This window comes from Nicrophorus vespilloides, unplaced genomic scaffold, assembly GCF_001412225.1.
Source record: "Nicrophorus vespilloides isolate i.1.1-1 unplaced genomic scaffold, Nicve_v1.0, whole genome shotgun sequence".
Taxonomy (NCBI): Eukaryota; Metazoa; Arthropoda; class Insecta; order Coleoptera; family Silphidae; genus Nicrophorus; species Nicrophorus vespilloides.
Window position 1 is genome coordinate 147,314 of NW_017096427.1, and position 18,996 is coordinate 166,309.

The window sequence follows — 18,996 nt, forward strand, 5'->3', positions numbered from 1 at the left end:
AAAATATTTCTAATATTCTATAGTTTTTGGTCTGAAAAAAATACTTAGTTTTTAAGATCAAAAAGGGTGTTTGATCATCCGTACCTTATTATTAGTACGTCCAATTTTGATAAGGATCTCAGGATCGAATTCCTTGAAAATTGAAAAAAAGGGTCTATCGAAATTCTTGCACATATGGCTTCAACTCTTAGAAAGTTTTTATCTTAACTACCAATTGACTTATGAATATCTAACAATTTCTATTTTCTTAAATTTTTATTTACAATTTTGCCCCAATCTGACAACAAAAAAATTAAAAAAATATTTAAATATAAAATTAATAAATTCGTGTAGCTTTAAAATTGAAATTTGCTAATTTGTACATAAAGTAAATAAAACTACATTAAAAAAGTACAAAACAAAGGAAATCTTTATAAAACTGTTAGTATTTATGTGTATACAAAATGTTACAAATTGCATTAAGGATTTGCATTCAATCAGTAGCAATTTTGTTTCTGTATATTCATTTTTCTATTGTAAAATCCATTGTTTTCAATGAAAACCATACCGGAAATTGCAACTGCATAAATATGGATTACAGTGTTTAAAAGAATTTTATGAATTCGATGCAATTGAAACTGCAACTCTTGCAAAATGAAAAAAAAAATGATTGAATGACTATGGAATAATAAAAAACGCACGTAAGAAGTAACGTGCAATTAATACACAATATGCACTTTTAAATTAGATGCTGTTTCGATTTAAGAGGAGAACAACGATCCGTTACGCAACGCTGCAAACTCGGTTATAGTTTTCTGTTACAAAATCATAGTTTATTCGATAGGGGAAAAATGCAATTTTGTTTAGAAACAAATTGTTTTGTGATAGAAATATTAAACTAATTACTGGTATAATTATGAGCGTAAGTACAAAATTATCAAAAAAAAATAAGTTTTGGGATTGAAAAATTCTTTAAACAAAAGTGAAATATTTTTTTAACAAGAAAAGGTCTAATTAAAATTTGTGCAATTTAATTTTCATATAAAATTTTACATATTTTCTTATATATTTATAAATTATTGCTGTTAATGTTGGCTATGGACCAAAGAATGTGTGTCCAATATTAATTTATAAGTTAGAAAATAAATTATAAAGTGTAATAAAAGAAACGTTACTATTTAGTTTTTTCACCATATGTTATACCATATGTTATATTTAGATTTGTTTTTATTTAATAATCTTGTAGTATGGACTATCTAATTTTATTGTGTTATGAATGAATATTATTAAGTAATTCTGAAAAATTTTCTGTAAATATATCAAAAAAATGTATTTTTTTATTGATAAAATAGAACTAAAAATATAAAATTTTAATACAATTAATTCCATGAACACTTTCATTCAAAAATAAATTAGAAGTATCTTATGACACTTAAATCAATGTTCGACAAGTCTAAATATTAACTTTTGCTCGTGTTCTTTTTATCGTTACTACTAAAATCCAGATGTTATCTAGCATTACATAGCATCATTACATCATGTTGCTACGAATGTAACGCCTCTAAAATTCATTACACAATCGGTTTACATACATTCTTCATTTCTCCAACTGATATAAGTTCAGATCATTGTTTCCGTTGTTCTCACAGCGTACTCAAACCACACTCATTTTAATTACAAAAATCAACCTTTTTTGTTGAACTACTGCAAATAATTAATAGTTTTTATTTTCTTCTATAATTTTAAAGAGAAATTGTTTAATTAAGTATTTTATCCAATTCTCTGGTAAATATACTGTAAGAATACACATATTATGCATAGGAATTTCACTAAATGTTAATAAAAATGATGAAGTAAAATTTTATTATGCAAGGAATGATGTATGGAAGTTAAATTTCAGGATTGGTAGGATCTTGGAAATCGTAAATCGAAACGGAATTACGAATCGATCATTTGTTGGGAACGGAAAGAGGCAACGTTTATTATTCAAAGGTTGGTTGATTAATGTACGCGGTGCTGTTGTTTCGGAATCTCTCGAAACGGTCGAAAATAAATCTGCGCAACTGCTGCCTCTTTGGAGAAACCCAGTAATTAGGTAACAAAAGGCTAATAACCATGCACGAGGTTCGACCGTATAATATACACTCTCTGCAGATCAATTAAACGCGAGAGAAGAGGCAGAAAGGAAGCACCGAATGCCAATAAATCAATCAATCCGTTGATGATGATTTGTGAACCGACGCAATTACGTCAAATGCTTATAATTATCGTTGATCATTATTTATTTGTGTTTTTTTATCTACCAAAAGAAATTTATTTCGTAGTTCAGAGTATTTGACACAGTAAGAAAGTATTCTGCATATGATGAAACAGGTCTTAAATGTTGTTCAAATTTCGATAGATTATGACAATTTCTGTGTTTTCTGTTCTTTATTAGATAATACAGCTAAACCTTTGATTTGAATATACTTCATTATTAAAATTTATTCGTATTTTCTTTGACAACCACGAAATTTTAACTGTGTATAGTACAATGGAACTTCGGATTATGAACATAATTTGTTCTTAAAGATTGTTCGAAAACCGAATTGTTTGAGACTTGATAAAAGTTTAGCTTCTGTATAGTGTTATACTATAAAATGTTCGATAACAGAATTATTGAAAAACTTTTTCAATATAAAAATTAATGTAAAATTTGATAATTCTTACTAGAAACCCAATATTTTATTGAGAAAATATCAATATTTTTTCAAACATATACATAAAATAAATGCAGTAAAGCTTTGAAATGCAGAACACTTAATTTACATGTATATATATGGAATGTGTAGAGAAAGAGGACTTACTTCATTTGAAACATACCAAGTTTGTATATCAGTGCTTTGTACTAAATTACGAAATAAGATAATTAGAATACAAAGTTATCAAAATAACAAACTTGCTCTATAACTAGTAGCTAATAAACATATTAACAAATACACATATTGTACATTTATTACATCATAAATTGTGGTGAATGTAAATTTTTGAAAGTATACCAATTAGTATAACTCAAATGTATTTTTTACATTAGCTTCTTGATTGCAACAAGAACCTCTTAAAAGTACAAATATTGTTACTACTTTTATTTATCAGATTACATAATAATTAAACATTTCATGTTAATGTGTGAGTATCAGTGAAATTATACCCATATTCATTGTTCAGAAACCAAACTTAACCTCACCTAAACTGTATAACTACAAAACATATTTTAGACTGCAAATATTTACATTTTTAATTTACATACAATAACCGTGAGTAATTAATATAATTGTAGAAGATTTATTACAGCAATTAACTAATTCAAATTTAGCGCCATCTAGTTAACTAGCTTTAGGTATTTTTTCATAATATTTCAAGTATATTCAGATACAATAATAATTGAGTGCTTAATTATTTTTTTGTAGACTATGTGCACATTTACCAAAATATGTACCTCTACTGCTTCTAACCTAACCTTATCTAATCTATCCTAAAACAGAAAAAGGTACATATTTTGTAAAGTAACCATAAGGTTTGACAACTACTCCAAATTTGACTAAACAAAATCTAAACTAAAACATTACAAAAAATGCTGACATCTGTAGAAAACATTGTTTCATGGTTTATTTCGTAATAGAAACATGATTGAATATAAATTTGTTTCTAGACAATATGGACATTAACCAAAGTATTTTTTGAGTATGATTCAACTTCTTTTAATCTAACCTAATTTATACTAAAATTAAAAAAAAAGGCAACTACTCCTAATCTAACCTAAAACAAAAAGTACTACTACAAATTATTTTCAATAAACAGACACGATTTTGAGACAATTGGTAACGTTGATTAAAGCTTAACTATTCTTATACAATGTACAGATTTACCAAAAAAAATAATTTAATGTGAAACTTTACTTCTAACCTTGCATAATCTAGACTAAAAATTTAAAAAAATAATACTAGAAAATGTATACATTTACTATTGTCATCAATAAAATTCAGTAAAAAATATTTTTTCTTGGAAATTTACTCATTGTAAATTGAATATACATTAAGTTAAAAGCAAGTTTTATTTTTTTTTAAATATCTTAAGAAAAAAATTAAGTGAAATATAAAATAAACAAATTTCACCCAAACTTTTTATAAACCTTAACAATTTCTTTTCATACGTTTAAAATTATTTGTTTCATTTTTACTAGATAAATATTTATTGACGATAGTGGACTAGTTTACCAAAGTTAAGCAATGCTTGCATCAGATAATTTATAAATAGGATTCATTAGCTTTTTCATATTTTCTGTCTAGTTTAATATAATATCTTCATTATATATTTTACTTTCCAAATTTTATTCTGTTCTTTTTTTATTACCTTACTTTTTTTCCGCCTTGCGTTCTTCATTCACTCGTTTCTTTTTCCCTATAACCTCTACAAAGTAAATATATTAATGAATTCACTGCTTTAATAATATACATTTATTCATTAAATCGCAAAGCGATCTTCGTTCGGTCTCTCACAGTTTACATTGCAGCTACCACCAAACACAATTTGTATTCTAATTAAACGGCCATCCGTCAGTGTAATAAATTCCGAGACGCGTTTTTCGCATCCATTATTTTAATTCGCGATGAAGGTTATTAATGGACGTCCACCACCATTAATTCATTAACATTTTAATTGTTATTGATTTGCACGTCCTCATTGGACATTCACCTGATTCAAACACAATTTATATATATATATATATGAGCAGACGTGTCGATGATTAAGTTGAAGCTTGGAAAATCGCACGAGGATAAGGAAGGCCTTTAGTTAATGATCCCGAGATCACCAAAGGTCACGAAACGTTTAATTTTCAATAAGTCATCTACCAATTGAAGACTTAATTTGGATACGAGATATCTGTATAAAATTCTTATTTGTTGTTATTTTATTTTCAAGATATTCTGTTGTTTGATGGAATGAAGGAGGGAATTTTCCAATTAATAATCTTATGAGAGTTTTGTTTGCGTTCGGAACGTTTATGGAGACTTATAATTAACAAATTGATTTGGAATTTAATGCAAACTCGTGTGCATATATACACGACACACCCAGATGCTTTATGCTTCGTAAAAGGTCTCGGAAATCATTATTATACTCATGATGTGTGTTGTTATTTTTTTATTCATTTCATATAAGATCGCATATTTTTTCTCTGGATTTTTTTATACTTTGATCAGTTTCATATTCCAATTAACTTCTAACCCCTGCACGTTTATTTCTTACATTTTTGATGTTATTAACATAAGCTTATAAGATTTTACACTTGAAATAATAAAAGCATAATTAGTCCAATACATTTTGTAATTACTATTAAGAAAATTGTGAATGTTTCAAAATTTCAATCAATTTTTCCAGTTTTCCTATGCTGACTGAGAATATACCACAACTAGACCTATACCTCACACTAAATATGTGTTCATTTTACGCCTATTCGATTTGCGCCGTCTTTTGCAGGAACTGAACTTCTGCGTAAACCATAGGTTACCTGTATATTTGTATGTCGGTTAACGTTACCATTGACAACGAAGTTCGCATTTTCATGTCTTAACATAAGTCCATTAACATATTCCAATTTAAGGCCAAATCCCAACAATAATCCCACAAATTATGTCTTCGACAAAGTCCGCAATTTCAAGTCCTATTTAACATACAAAATATTCCCATTTAAGGCCAAATCCCAAGAATAATCAGACAAATTATGGCTTCAAATTATAACTTTGACGAATTATAACTTCAAATAAATTAATGAAGTACTCAGATAGTTCAATCAGAGGATAAACTAAGGCTAGACTTATACCTACCTCATTGTAAATATGGGTTCATTTTACAATGATTCGATTTGCGCCGTCTTTTGTAGAAACGGAACTGATGCGTAAACCAAGTGTTACCTGTATAGTCATATCTCGGTTAACGTTACCTTTGATAACGAAACTTTGATAAAACGAAGTCCGCAATTTCAAGTCCTATTTAACATGCAATATATTCCAATTTAACGCCAAATCAATAGGTTTAAAAAATGTTGACAAAGAAGATGTTAGACATTTATTGAATGCAATAGTTGACAAAACTTTTCTTTGTTAGAAAAAAAACCTTTTAATTTTCTTTTTACCTCTGTAAACAAAGTTTTACTTAACGAAGTAATTTTGCCTTACACAAATTACAGTCATACCTCAATTAACGAATAAGATCATTAATTGAGGTATGACCCTAATTTCTAAGTCAATTCTATATATTTTTGCACTTCTAATATCTTAATAACATATAAAGTTTGAAATATTTAATATTAATTCTACATTTTTTTTCAATCTTTACCTAATTTTGATATAATTAATTCATGATACATTTTGTAATTTTCAATATATTACTTATAACATTTTTAATTTATTTTCCATATTACTATCAATTAGTAAAATCGAACAAAAAAAGCTTAATATTTGAAACCGCAAGTTAACTCAGGTAGCAGATTTTATCAGTGTATTACAGCAGAAGATTTTTGACAGAAGTTACCATTTCTTGACAGCCTCTTCTGTAAGATTTCACTTTAGATAAACTTCAAATAATGTCTCATTTTTTCTTAACTTTTTAGGTTCTAAAGTTTACTTTCATATTTTACAAACTTTAAATGTTCATCTTGTTAATATCACAACAATTACAAATAATTTTCAAAAAATGAATATGTAACAAATAGAACACATCTTCAATACTTTTTTAATTAATATTGAAAATATCTATATAATTGATTTAAAATTTGCGACGAGACGTATAAAACATCTAGATTGGCTGAATCTGGCCCGTGGGCCGTATTTTGCCCATCTCTGGTCTAAAACGAAGAAAGATTAGTAATGATAATTTTTTTTTAATTTTATCTGTTAATTAAATATCTAAAATATAAAATTGTATGAAAACATAAAAAGAAATGAATTTATAATTTTTGTGTTGAAGTTTATGTTTTGTTATAATTTCTGATTAAAAAAATGAGAAATAATTTGTATTTAAATCTAATAATATACAAATATTAATTAGTATTTTTAATTGAGTAAATTTGCTTACTTACAATTATGGTAAATTTAGTCCATAATTAAGTTTGATAAAAAAAGACATACTACCGTTTATTTGATGAAGAATAATCATAATTGTAATGAATATTGTTGTAATTAAGGAATTTAAACAATCTTGAATAGATTGCAATAAGTAAAGATATTCCCCGACTTACGAACTCCCGGACTTACGAACAACATTCTATTAGCTCTGTCTCATCAGGAGAGTATATAGTGATAACAAAATTAATTATCCATAGAAAAATTGATAATTTCTTTAATAAAATATATTATGTTTGAGAGATGTAGTATCTGTTTTGTTGCATTTGTTTCTTTTGTCGTTTTTATTATATAATTGTCATGTCTACATTGAAAAGTAATTGTAAGTAAGTATTTTGTTTATTTTAATCTTTTTTTTACATTTATGCATAAAAGTATCTTTTGTATTTTTTTAAATTCCCCCGACTTACGAACAAATTCGACTTACAAACAACCCTATGGAACGGAACTAGTTTGTGAGTCGTGAGATAGTAATAAGTTTTGATAATGATTTACTAATGTTCTAGTGGTGCCATCTGTGGTGCCCTACAAATTAACATTTTATTATTACATTATTATATTTTTATATAAATTACTTCCAAATGGAAAATATAGAAATTATTAATAAATAAAGAAAAAAATCAAAATATGTATTAAAATTGAGTAAATTTACATATTTTATATAAGTCATTCATTAATTGCATCAATTAAAATATATTATCATGTAAAAGGTGATTATTATTATTTGAAAATTATGAATGCGCTTTCGTTAATGGACGTGATTAAGTCTTACGTGTATGTTACGATGCAATAAAAGAGTAAATGCGAAGCCTTCTAAAAAAAAAATTGGGGTGTAAAATGGTGAAATAAAGAGAAGGACGATAGGGAGACGTAATAATCTAGTTTTAAGTGCGGTCGGGCGGTAAAAATTTAGTTATTTCAGTGCGGTGTGGAAGGAAACATGTCATTAAAAAAACCGCACAGCAGTTGTGAAAATCATGCGAAATAGATGGAAGCCGCAGATAGCCGTGAGGGTTAGAGGGAGGCCTAATTCATTGGATGGTCAAAAATTCGTCAAAGGATCAGAAGTCTGCTAATACGGGCACTAATGGGCGAAGAACAGTTGTCCTTGGCACGAGGGAAGAGTACAATATATTTAAAAAAAACGCACAACTGCCCTCCCAGCAAGAGATGAGTAGAGGACTCTTTTTTTGTAGTTACCGCTCTTATCATCACCCGATCTCCATGCCATTACTGACATTTTTCATACTTAAACAGGCCTTAAATTGACGCTGAACAAAAACTGTTGCAAAGGGGGAAATATGTGCATTTGCAAACGAAAAAAGGGGTGAAATATTTGCAAATTTAATACACAAAAAGACATTAAATACACATTTAAAGTTAAACTTTAGAATATCGATAATATATAATACCTAACTTTTTAATCCAATTATCTGTGAAAAATATTTGTAATTATTTTTTTTATTATCATTGGCTGTTATTTAATACCAATGAAAACATCAAAGTGAAAATTACACGTATTTTATTTTGTTATTTTGTTGGAATTAATAGGACTTAATTAGTTCAAATTATGAAAAGATAATCTACTTCACACTATATAAAAAATACAACAATGATTTAACAATGATTCAATGAAAAATAACTTTTTTATATATATTTTTTTCGGTGGCAATCGCAAGGCCGACAAACGAAATCCCGTCTATCGAAATCCCGACGTTCGAAATCCCGACTGTATCAAAATCCAGACGTTCGAAATCCCGACTGTATCGAAATCCAGACGTTTGAAATCCTGGCTGGCTCATAATCCCGACGTTCGAAATCCCGACTATATCGAAATCCCGACTATGTCAAAATCCCGACTACCATAATCCCGACAATCAAAATCCCTACTATATCGAAATCCCGACAGTGTCTTTTATTATTATAAATTTCTACAATAACATTTTTATGGTAGTCGGGATTTTGATTGTCGGGATTTTGACATAGCCGGGATTTCAAGCGTCGGTACTTTAATACAGTCGGGATTTCGATACAGTCGGGATTTTGAACGTCGGGATTTCAATAGACAGTCTTTCGATTGTCGGCTTTGCGATATAGACCCATATTTTTTATTTTGAATACTAGAACTACAAATTGACAAAGATTTATCCATTTTCTTTGTTATATAAAAACCAATTTAAGCTATATAAGTAATAATACAATTCAATAATTTTATAATATTTACAACAAATACTATTTTCTAATAATTAGTGATATAGATGTAATGCAATATAAAAAGAAACAAGTTAATTTTTATTTAAATAGAAATATTTTATAAGAAAAAGTATAAAATTCTATATTTTTATTTCTTTTTTCCATATAATAATGGATTATATTTCTAGCTGTAATTCATATTATAAACTATCAAATTTAACATTGCCAAGTAGTGTACAATTATATATTTTTCTGACAATATTTTCGAAAATTAATAATATTCAATATTTCTATTTTTGTTAAGTAAACAATCACATATCACAAATTACTTACATTATGTTTTCTTTTTTTTTTATTGTAAATAATAAAAAAACTAACTTTTATATAATTGAATGTTTAATGGAAAATATTCTAATTATTATTTCATACTTTTTTTATTTATAATTATTTCTGTAATTTGATGACAATGGTAATAAATGTCATTATTATTTATTAAATATAAATTGTTTCTATTGAATATTGATTTTTTTATTTAAATAAACGTAGAACAATCATAGTTGAAGGTTGAAAGGGGGTTGAAAACATCGAATTGTAAAAGACGAGGGGTTGGAAAAAGTAAGCAATCGTCGTTGCGGAAAACTTGGCAAATCCATCTCCTCAATCGGCGGTAGGGTCAAATTGAATGTATATATTTTAAACGAGCTGCGCGCCCTCCGGGCTTCGGTTCCCACCCCGGAATTAACGTCCAATTTCTGATTGAACGCACGCGGATATGAAACAATTTTCCACCGAAAATTTAAATTCAATGAGAGAGAAATCCCCCAAATTAATGCACCCCACTTCATCCAACCAGTCGCATCATCATCGTCTGCGGACCGTAATTAGAGTCATCATCATTATCTTCCACATCATCATCATCATCTTCTTCTTCGAAGATAAAGAGAGATCAAATGGAAATTGTAAAAAGCGAAAATATAATTTCGAAAATGATTTAAATCATCTTTTTTTTCTTTTATTATTCATCTCGTCTCATCAGTTTATTTCGCCTTTGACTCATTGGTTCCATACGTTTCTCTCAACCTTTTTACATTTTTTTTTGTTTTGCTGTAGTTAGTATTATTATTTTCGTGTTTTATTTTTTTTATTTTGTATATTTTTTCGGTTAACTGCCCATTGTTCCGACGAAACTGGCCATTGTTCATTCATCCTGAAAGGGGGAGGAAGGAGAGGTGCGAGTGTGAAGGATATATAGAGAGAGAGAGAAAAAAGGATAAAATGTGAGCCGAAAAAGGAATACCACTCGAATTGTTTCTTTGTTTCGACTATTCAAATTCCGTGTGGGACGTCGTGAAATTGTTATATTCATAATCGTCTGCCCACGGATTATGTACCTTATTGACATATGGCAGACATAAATCTGGCTTTAAAATCCATATTGGTATTCATCGTCTCGGAATTCGGCCATTACTTTCAATATGAATCTTTGATCCTTATGAGCAATAATCATTATTTTATAACATTTCTCCTTTTATTCATATATTAATACAATAATATGATTTATTCTTTACATGAAATACACATTTTGAGTAACTTTTCATAAGCAATTAGAGAAAATCTTATTTTTTATATGAAAAAAGCATACTGACAACCTTATAACTTTATGAGCAAAAACAATTACTTTCAATAAGAGTCTTTGATCCTTATGAGCAATAATCATTATTTTATAACATTTCTCCTTTTATTCATAAATTAATACAATAATATGATTTATTCTTTACCTGAAATACACATTTTGAGTAACTTTTTTTGAGTACTTTTGAGTACTTAGAGAAAATCTTATTTTTTATATGAAAAAATCATAATGAGAACTTTATAACTTTATGAGAAAAAAATAGTAACTTTTCAAAAGTATATTATTGCATAGTTTCTGAAAATTTGCCATCATTCATTATCATAAATATTCTTTTACAATAAAAAACTGAAACCAATCAAAAAGTTAAACATAATAAATAAATAATCATATTAATAAAATAATGATTTTTTTTTCCGTAATTTATTAAAAATTAAGTGCTTTATTCTTCATGTTAAATATAACTAAGTAAATTTAGTAGATCTAGTTACCTATGAATAATAACAAAAGTTTTATTGTTTTATCAAACTGTTTTTTTTTTAACAAATTCTTAGTTTTGACAAAATTTTAGTCATTGAATTGATTGAAATTTGATTAATAATGAATTCAAGAACAATTATTATTATTGAGGTATATAGATTATCGATCTAAGAATGCGGGTCGGTGTTTCCATCTTCAGGTAAACGTTGGAAACATATTGCTAATGACTGAAGAAATACTTGGTTCGTAGCATAATATATTTCATATCCAATTTCCATAAAACAACGTGTATGTGAATGCTATTTAAAACGAGTTTAAATGCTTTCAAATGATAATAAATTTGATTCAAAATGAGGCTTGCATCATTTATTATACGTTTATATTAATTGAATCTAAACGTACTAAATTCTAACAAAGTATGGGATTGTTGGTGTGAAAAGAAAAATGATAAATGAAAACATATTGTTAAATTAAACTTATTTTCCTTTATTAAAAAAAAACTATTATAAAATTGTTGAATTTTGTTATAAAATTAATAAATAATTATTATATATAAATAATTAATAATAACAACATTTAAGACATTTATTTCTAAAATTATAAAATTTCTGACAAGGAAAGAAACGATTCACTTTATAGATCTTTCCGTCATATAAATGAGTTTAATCAAATTAATGAGTTTATTAGTGATAGTTACCATTATTATATAAGGTTAACTTTAGATTAAAAAAAATTAATAGTATGCATGAATTCTTATAATATCAAAGCTAACATTTTTTATGTACTGTTTTTTTTAACATAACAGTGACATTTATTACAACGGTTGCAAAAAAATGAATTAAAGATAGATTTTTTTGTTTTTTTTAATGATTTAATATTTAAACTTACTAAATATTTATATTTTTTTACTGAATTTGATTATTTCATAAAATATTTCAGTCATAAAATTGAAAAACTTTTGAAAAATTATGTAAAATGTACATCTGCAAATTTATAATTAACAATAATAGTCTAATGATTTGTAAGATTTTTAAATCTAATGAATTTTCAATAAGAGTTCTAAAGTTTCCTAATAATTAATATAAAAACAAAGATTTTAGTATATATTATTAAATTATTTTTCTTATAAAAAATGACCTTTAAAGATTTTAATGAAATTATACACATGAGTGTTGTGCGACATAACTAACTGTCAGGTGTACCAATTAATTATAAGCAGTGTAACTGTCAGTATTTAGATTAAATTATAACAAATTTGCAGTTGGTACGCTTAATAGATTTTATATCAAATAAACCGACGCATCAAGGGGGCGACGGCCTTAGGCGCATGAAGCGTAGTTGTGTCTTTGATTTCTTGAGAAAAGAAGATCAAATTAGATATTTGTCATCAAGCGCAATATGTTCTTGCTTCAGCACTGGTCTTATATAACTCATACAAATGCTTGTATACATTGAATTGAAATATAAACATATAAATTTAGTGAATTTTACTAATATTTTACTTAATATATTTCTTTAGGTTTTATTGTATAACTCGAATAGCTTATCACTGTTACATAATAGAACACTCAACATGTTTCTTATTGAAAATGTAGTTTGAAGATTTCAAACTGTTCAGAATGAAACTATTCCACTTTCAATAATGTTGCTGGAACCACAGCTATCTTCCTTTGTGATTATTGCGTTGCATCCGCAAAGATAGTTAAAATCCGGATTTGGTAATTTCGTATGATATCAACGGTTTCGGTATTAAGTGGCGCCAAATAACACCTTCTTGGTAACGACACACGTAAAGATCTCTGGCGCTAATAAAGAGCTTGTTTACAAAATAATAGATGCAAGCACGCGGGGTTAAATGGGTGTACAGAAAGAAAAGAAAAAAAATATATCGTAGGTGGCGAAGGGCTGGGAGTGGGAAGGCGACGGGGGGTCGCCTTTTGAATACTTCTCTCTTTCGCCGCCGTTTCCTTCCTTTCCCGTTCGTTCTTTTCATCGGACTTATGTCTTTTTCTATCCAAAAACAACACAAAAATCGACATCATCCCCCCACCACCACCCGCACCGAAAGGATTCCCCGTTTCGTTACGCCCGGTAGTGGGAGGATGCGCATGCCCGACGCGCGCGAAAAATGTGGGCGTTCCCGCAACGCAAATGAATGGGCAGCGCCCCGATTGGCCAGGTGGAAACGTTCACGCCCACAGGCGCAGCCCATAGAAGGGGAACGTGTGATCATGATGGGGACTTCCCCTTCTCGGAATCAGTAAGCAATGTGATCTCAACAATAGCGGTCTTGTTTGTTAAATATATATATATATAGACACACACATATATATATATTACCGTTTATGTGATCGGTGATTGATTTATCAGTTTTGTTGTTGATGTTGTTGTTGTTATTGTTGTTTTATTTTTGTTCCGAGAGTGCTTTGATTCAGTTGATTTAAAACAAAACAAAAAAACGAACGCGCCAATAGAGACAATAGTTTTATTTCTATTTATTTCGGTCTGAATCGACTGTCTTAATAATAAGAAATAAAAGAGATAAAGATGCTGACCGACATGACGCCTACTGCAGGCCAACTGTACGGCGCCCAGATTCCGGCGATGTCGATGAATGTGAAAACCGTAAGTACAAGAAAAAGACGCAGCTTTTTTCTTATATAAAGCAAGATAAATGAGCAGCGGTTAATAATCCGGAAAATCCGGATAAGCTTCGTCCACATGTTTTGACATATCCTCTATGGACTAACGACAATTAGCGCACTCACGCAGTGCCACAAAAACGGAATTACCGATGATCCCCACATCTTTTGTGTGACGGACGAAAATATTTACACGGCGCGAACAGAGGGAGCAGAAAAGGGCAAACAAAACTGTGTATTCACGTGAAGAGTAGAACACCCTTCGGTCTACCATTGTTGAAGTCCTTAAGAGCATTACACGCGAACACCACAAAGATAATCCACTTCACATTCAAAAACATCTCTTACGAAGAATGCCAATAGCAAAACTTTTTCGAAACCTTTTCTTCGCATTGTTCGCACGTTCACCAGAAAAATATACAGTTTTTTTTGTGTCCTTCTCTCCTTTCTTATTTCCTTTTTTCATACAACAATTTGCATTCCGTCGCGTTACGTGCGCCTCGCTTATTGCTTTATATTTTTTTTTCTACATAAAATTATAATAACATTACGAATTCGTGCAAATTTGCCAAGGACACAATTTTGTTATATTTTTTTCCATTCGCAATTTTTACGGCAAAAAAACAACCGGTAATTGCTTGAATAATTATTGTTGAAAGCAGTTTAAACAAAATTTAGTTTATGCGAAGTAAATAGAAAATTAATTAATACAAAAAAATACCAACTACTTGGGTAAAATAAGAGTCAACTAGATATTTAATTAATCAGAAATTTAATTCAAATCATTGCAAGTTTATTAAATAAATTAAGAATAAATAATTTAGTCAACCAGGAATTTAATTTATTGCCAATCAGAAATTTTGTTATAAATATGACTAATCAAATTTAGTTACAATAATAGTCAAATATAAATTTATAGTTCTAATTATAGCCAATCAGAAAATGTTGTTATAAAAGTAACCAATCAAAAACGTAGTCAACCAGAAATTTAGTTTAAATAATTGCCGAACAGAAAATTTCTTATAGAAATAACCAATCAAATATGTAGTTTAAATAAAAGTCAATCAGAAAGTTAGTTCAAATAATAGCCAATAAGATTTGGTATAAAAATAACTAATCAAAAACTTAGTTGAAAGAATAGTTAACTCAAAAATGTAGTTCAAATAATAGTCAACCAGAAATTTAGTTTAAATTATAGCCAATCAGAAAATTTGTTATAAAAAACCAATCAAATCAACCAATCAAAAACGTAGTTCAAATAATAGTCAACCGGATATTTAGTTTAAATTACAGCCAATCAGAACATTTGTTAAAAAGTTACCAATCAAAAGTTAGTGAATATAATAGACAACCAAATAGTAAGTTCAAATAAAAGGCAATATCCAAACGAAAAATATAGTTCAAATAATAATCAATCATAAATTTAGTTCAAATGATCAGAAATACAGCTAAAATATTGGTTGAAGATCGTTTTTTCTGTATTCTTATACGACTCATAAAAGCAGGTTTTAATTGGATTTCAGCGAAAAATATTCATTTTATACGCTCCATTTAATTTAACGTCTTCATTAACATTTTAATCCAATTAAGTTAAGCTCATTAGAAATATTTTTTTTATAAACATCGCATTTTAATTGGATCAACTGAAGAATATCTTCTTTACAAAAAAATCATATCAACTTCAATTGTTGTACAAATTCTTAACTAAAAGAAAACACATCCAAAATTTTGTCTCTATAAGATTATCAATATTTTAGTTGCAAAATTATTAAATAATTAGTAAACAATTTTATTGATACAACTGTGGACAAATGGAACATTTTTTTTCCGTCGCAGAAAAAAAAACAAAATATTTTATAAATTTTCAAAATAATTTATGAGAAGAATTAATGAAAATTGTTGGAAAAAAATAATTAATTTTAATCTAAATTAAAAATTGACACATACTCGTGTTATAAAAAATACCATTAGTTCCAGTAAAATGAATACAAAAAGGGCTGAAAAACACCTTTATCTCCCCCCATACAAACAAAATAAACCTTTGGCACCCTTTTCCAAAATATTGTACGTTTTCGATTTTGACTTTTGAGTTGTCGAATTAGTTTTTGTACGGTGCAGATTAGAAGGTGTCCTTTGTGATTCTCGGTAGAAACCCGGATCAAGAGAAGAAGAGAAAAAAAAAATAATACGTAAATGAAGAAGGTGCAAAAATATGAAGGAAATATTGTCAACCTTTATCAAATTCGATACACACAAAGAGAGCTTTTCAAAATTCTCGTGTATACATACAAAATATACATATATATATTTTTTTCCTCTCTATCCTACCGCTTCGAAAACACCAGAAAAACTACAGATGTTTTTCCGAAAAACACATGTCCCGAGTAACCTGCCCGTAATTTGACACCCGCCAAATTATTCACACTTATTCACCATGAAAGGAATTATAATTCGTGTGAAATATTTCGAATAGTCCGTATCCTGTTTTTTTACTCCTCAGGTTTTTCTTAGTTATTATGCAGTTTTTTGCCTGCAAAATTCTTTGTCGGTTTACTTTGTATAACAAATAATATTATGTAATTTAAGTTCTACAATATCTATATTTTAAGTTATAATAATATGTTTGTCTTAACAAGAAGTTTACATTTAAATCAAATAAAAAGTTTTAATATCTTACTTACTTAAAATATTTTCACTTATTTACAAATTTAAATAAAACTTTAAGCTCATATTTTCCCCAATTTTTCTTTCAATTCACAAATTAAAATTATTGAATGAAGACATGAAATCGATTCTATATTTTTAGTCTATTAAAGTTAAAAAAAATATTGATAATACATTAAATTCAGAATATTTGATATATTTTAGCTTTTTTACTGAAAATTCTAAATTTATTTTGTAATTAAACAAAGATTTTTATAGCGTTTATGTTAAGTATTGAAAAAACTTGATTTTTTATTAAAGAAAATAAACAAAATTATGCTTCAAATAAATTTCGTATGTTACAAAATAATTTGATTTTTTTCCAATTTTTATCAAATTTCAAATATAAAAAATTCTTATTGTATTTCACTTTCATTTACACTTTTTATCATTTTATAAATAAAATTTTATCATTTTCTAAATATAATAAACAAATTTATATTTCAATTTTATATGTAACAATTTTTTTATTAATTTATTAAAATTTTTATCATATTTAAAAACATAAAAGCATATATTTTATGAATTATTTAATATGGAAATTATGCTCTAAAAAAAGTAGAAACAATCATGAATTAATTCAAAACTTTCTCTATAAATAAATTAGTATAATAAGGAAATAACAAGAAATATGAACTTTATTTCATAAAAATATTCAAAATATTCAAACAACTATAATAAATTTGAAATAAATTGAATTACTGTATTTCTCATGTATTTATTTATAAAAATTGGGACTGCAATAAAAAAAAATTATTTTTGATTATTTGTACAAATATATTTAAATAATTGTATATATTAATAAATAAACTACTAATTACGTAAATTTGATATGATTATGACAACATCTTTTTTTATATTTTTGTATCAATATTTTTTTATATAAAAATATTACAAATAAATCAAATATAGAGAAAAAAAACTGTTAAAAAATATTGAAACTTAATGTTTTAAAATTTAGAAAAATCTTTGTTGATTTTTCATGTATAAAAATAGAATTTCAGTAATCAATTTAGTTAAATTATGTTATATAATCTTGGTTAGGGTTAATGGAAATTAATAAATTAATAGTTTAGAAATTGCATTGATGTTAATGAGATGTTGTTTGGAAAGTAGCTGAAAAGCAGTTAAGAGATAAATACTGTGATAGAAACGATAACAACAAGAAAATAAGAGAATGTGGTAATGCGGAAATGTTATTGGTATCGTCTAAATATCAAACTGTTAGAACATAAAAACAGGATGAGAAGATGTTGATCGTTCTGGAAAGCATGGTAGGAATGCAGGCGCGCAGCATCTTTCCTTGTTTCTTCGATGCATACAGATACATGGATGAGCAGGAATTCGAAGGTGTTGATAATGGTTTGACGTGTGTAAAAAAGAATGCGTATCGCGTAGGAAATTATGAGCCGTCGGGAGACGCATTAAAGTCTATCATTATATAATTACCCTAGCGCTTTTCCCGCGCCAGTTTTTGTTGTTTGTGAAACGAAAATAAAGTCCAATAAATTTCCGACGTTTCGGACCGATAAAATTCCGCGTCGCGCGTTTTTCCCCACACACAGGAAAAGGGGGCGTTAATTGATGACGACGACGAAGACCTTTCGGTATATTTTTAGAAGAAGACGCGCAGAACTATTCCGAAAGACAAGTCGCGAAGATGTTGAAGAAGAAAATAGAAGAAAACATATGCGCGAGGAAAAGGAGAAAGTTATTAATGAATCGATTTTCCAGCAAATTTATAAATATTACCCGAAAGGGTCGGAAGCGACGCCGCCCCCAGCTCTCATCATCTCCTCTTCGTTACTCTTCCTTTTCTTATTCATTTTTTTTTGGAGCTACCGAAACGCATGCAGACACACACAACATTTGACAACATAATAAAAGATCGCCTTTTATCGGCTGAAAAGTTGGACAATCGCCCGAAGCTGTTTCTTCTCCGACTCCTCTTTGGATAAAGTGGAAGAGAGGACTCCCCGAAATGTCAGAGGAGAGACCAGAGAAAGCCGCCAGACGTAACGTTAATTGTTTTTATTTCCCCCGTCTCACCCACGTTTGATTAATTTATTTGAACTCTTTCCCGAGAAATCCCATAATTGCCTTTTCGTTTTCCGAAAGCTCCGCGTCGCGACATCAGAACAAGGCAAAACCCATAAATTAGGTCTTAGAACAACAGACGAAGCGCACAATTGGTAGGAGGTCGTCT

The 18,996-nt window shown here is 28.2% G+C and overlaps 1 protein-coding gene across 3 annotated transcripts in view; it reads left to right on the forward strand.

Annotated features, from left to right (window-relative positions):
* Positions 1-18,996, forward strand: part of LOC108556995 (transcription factor Sp9-like) — a 69,428-nt gene that overhangs the window by 41,863 nt on the left and 8,569 nt on the right. Inside the window, exon 1 of one of the 3 annotated variants that reach the window (XM_017913360.1) lies at positions 13,793-14,070. The exons of the other annotated variants lie outside the window; for them this stretch is intronic. Within the exon in view, the coding sequence (XP_017768849.1) occupies positions 13,993-14,070 (78 nt within the window). The 5' untranslated portion in view covers positions 13,793-13,992. Of the gene's footprint in view, positions 1-13,792; positions 14,071-18,996 lie in introns of those variants that run through there. 3 annotated transcript variants of the gene reach the window in all.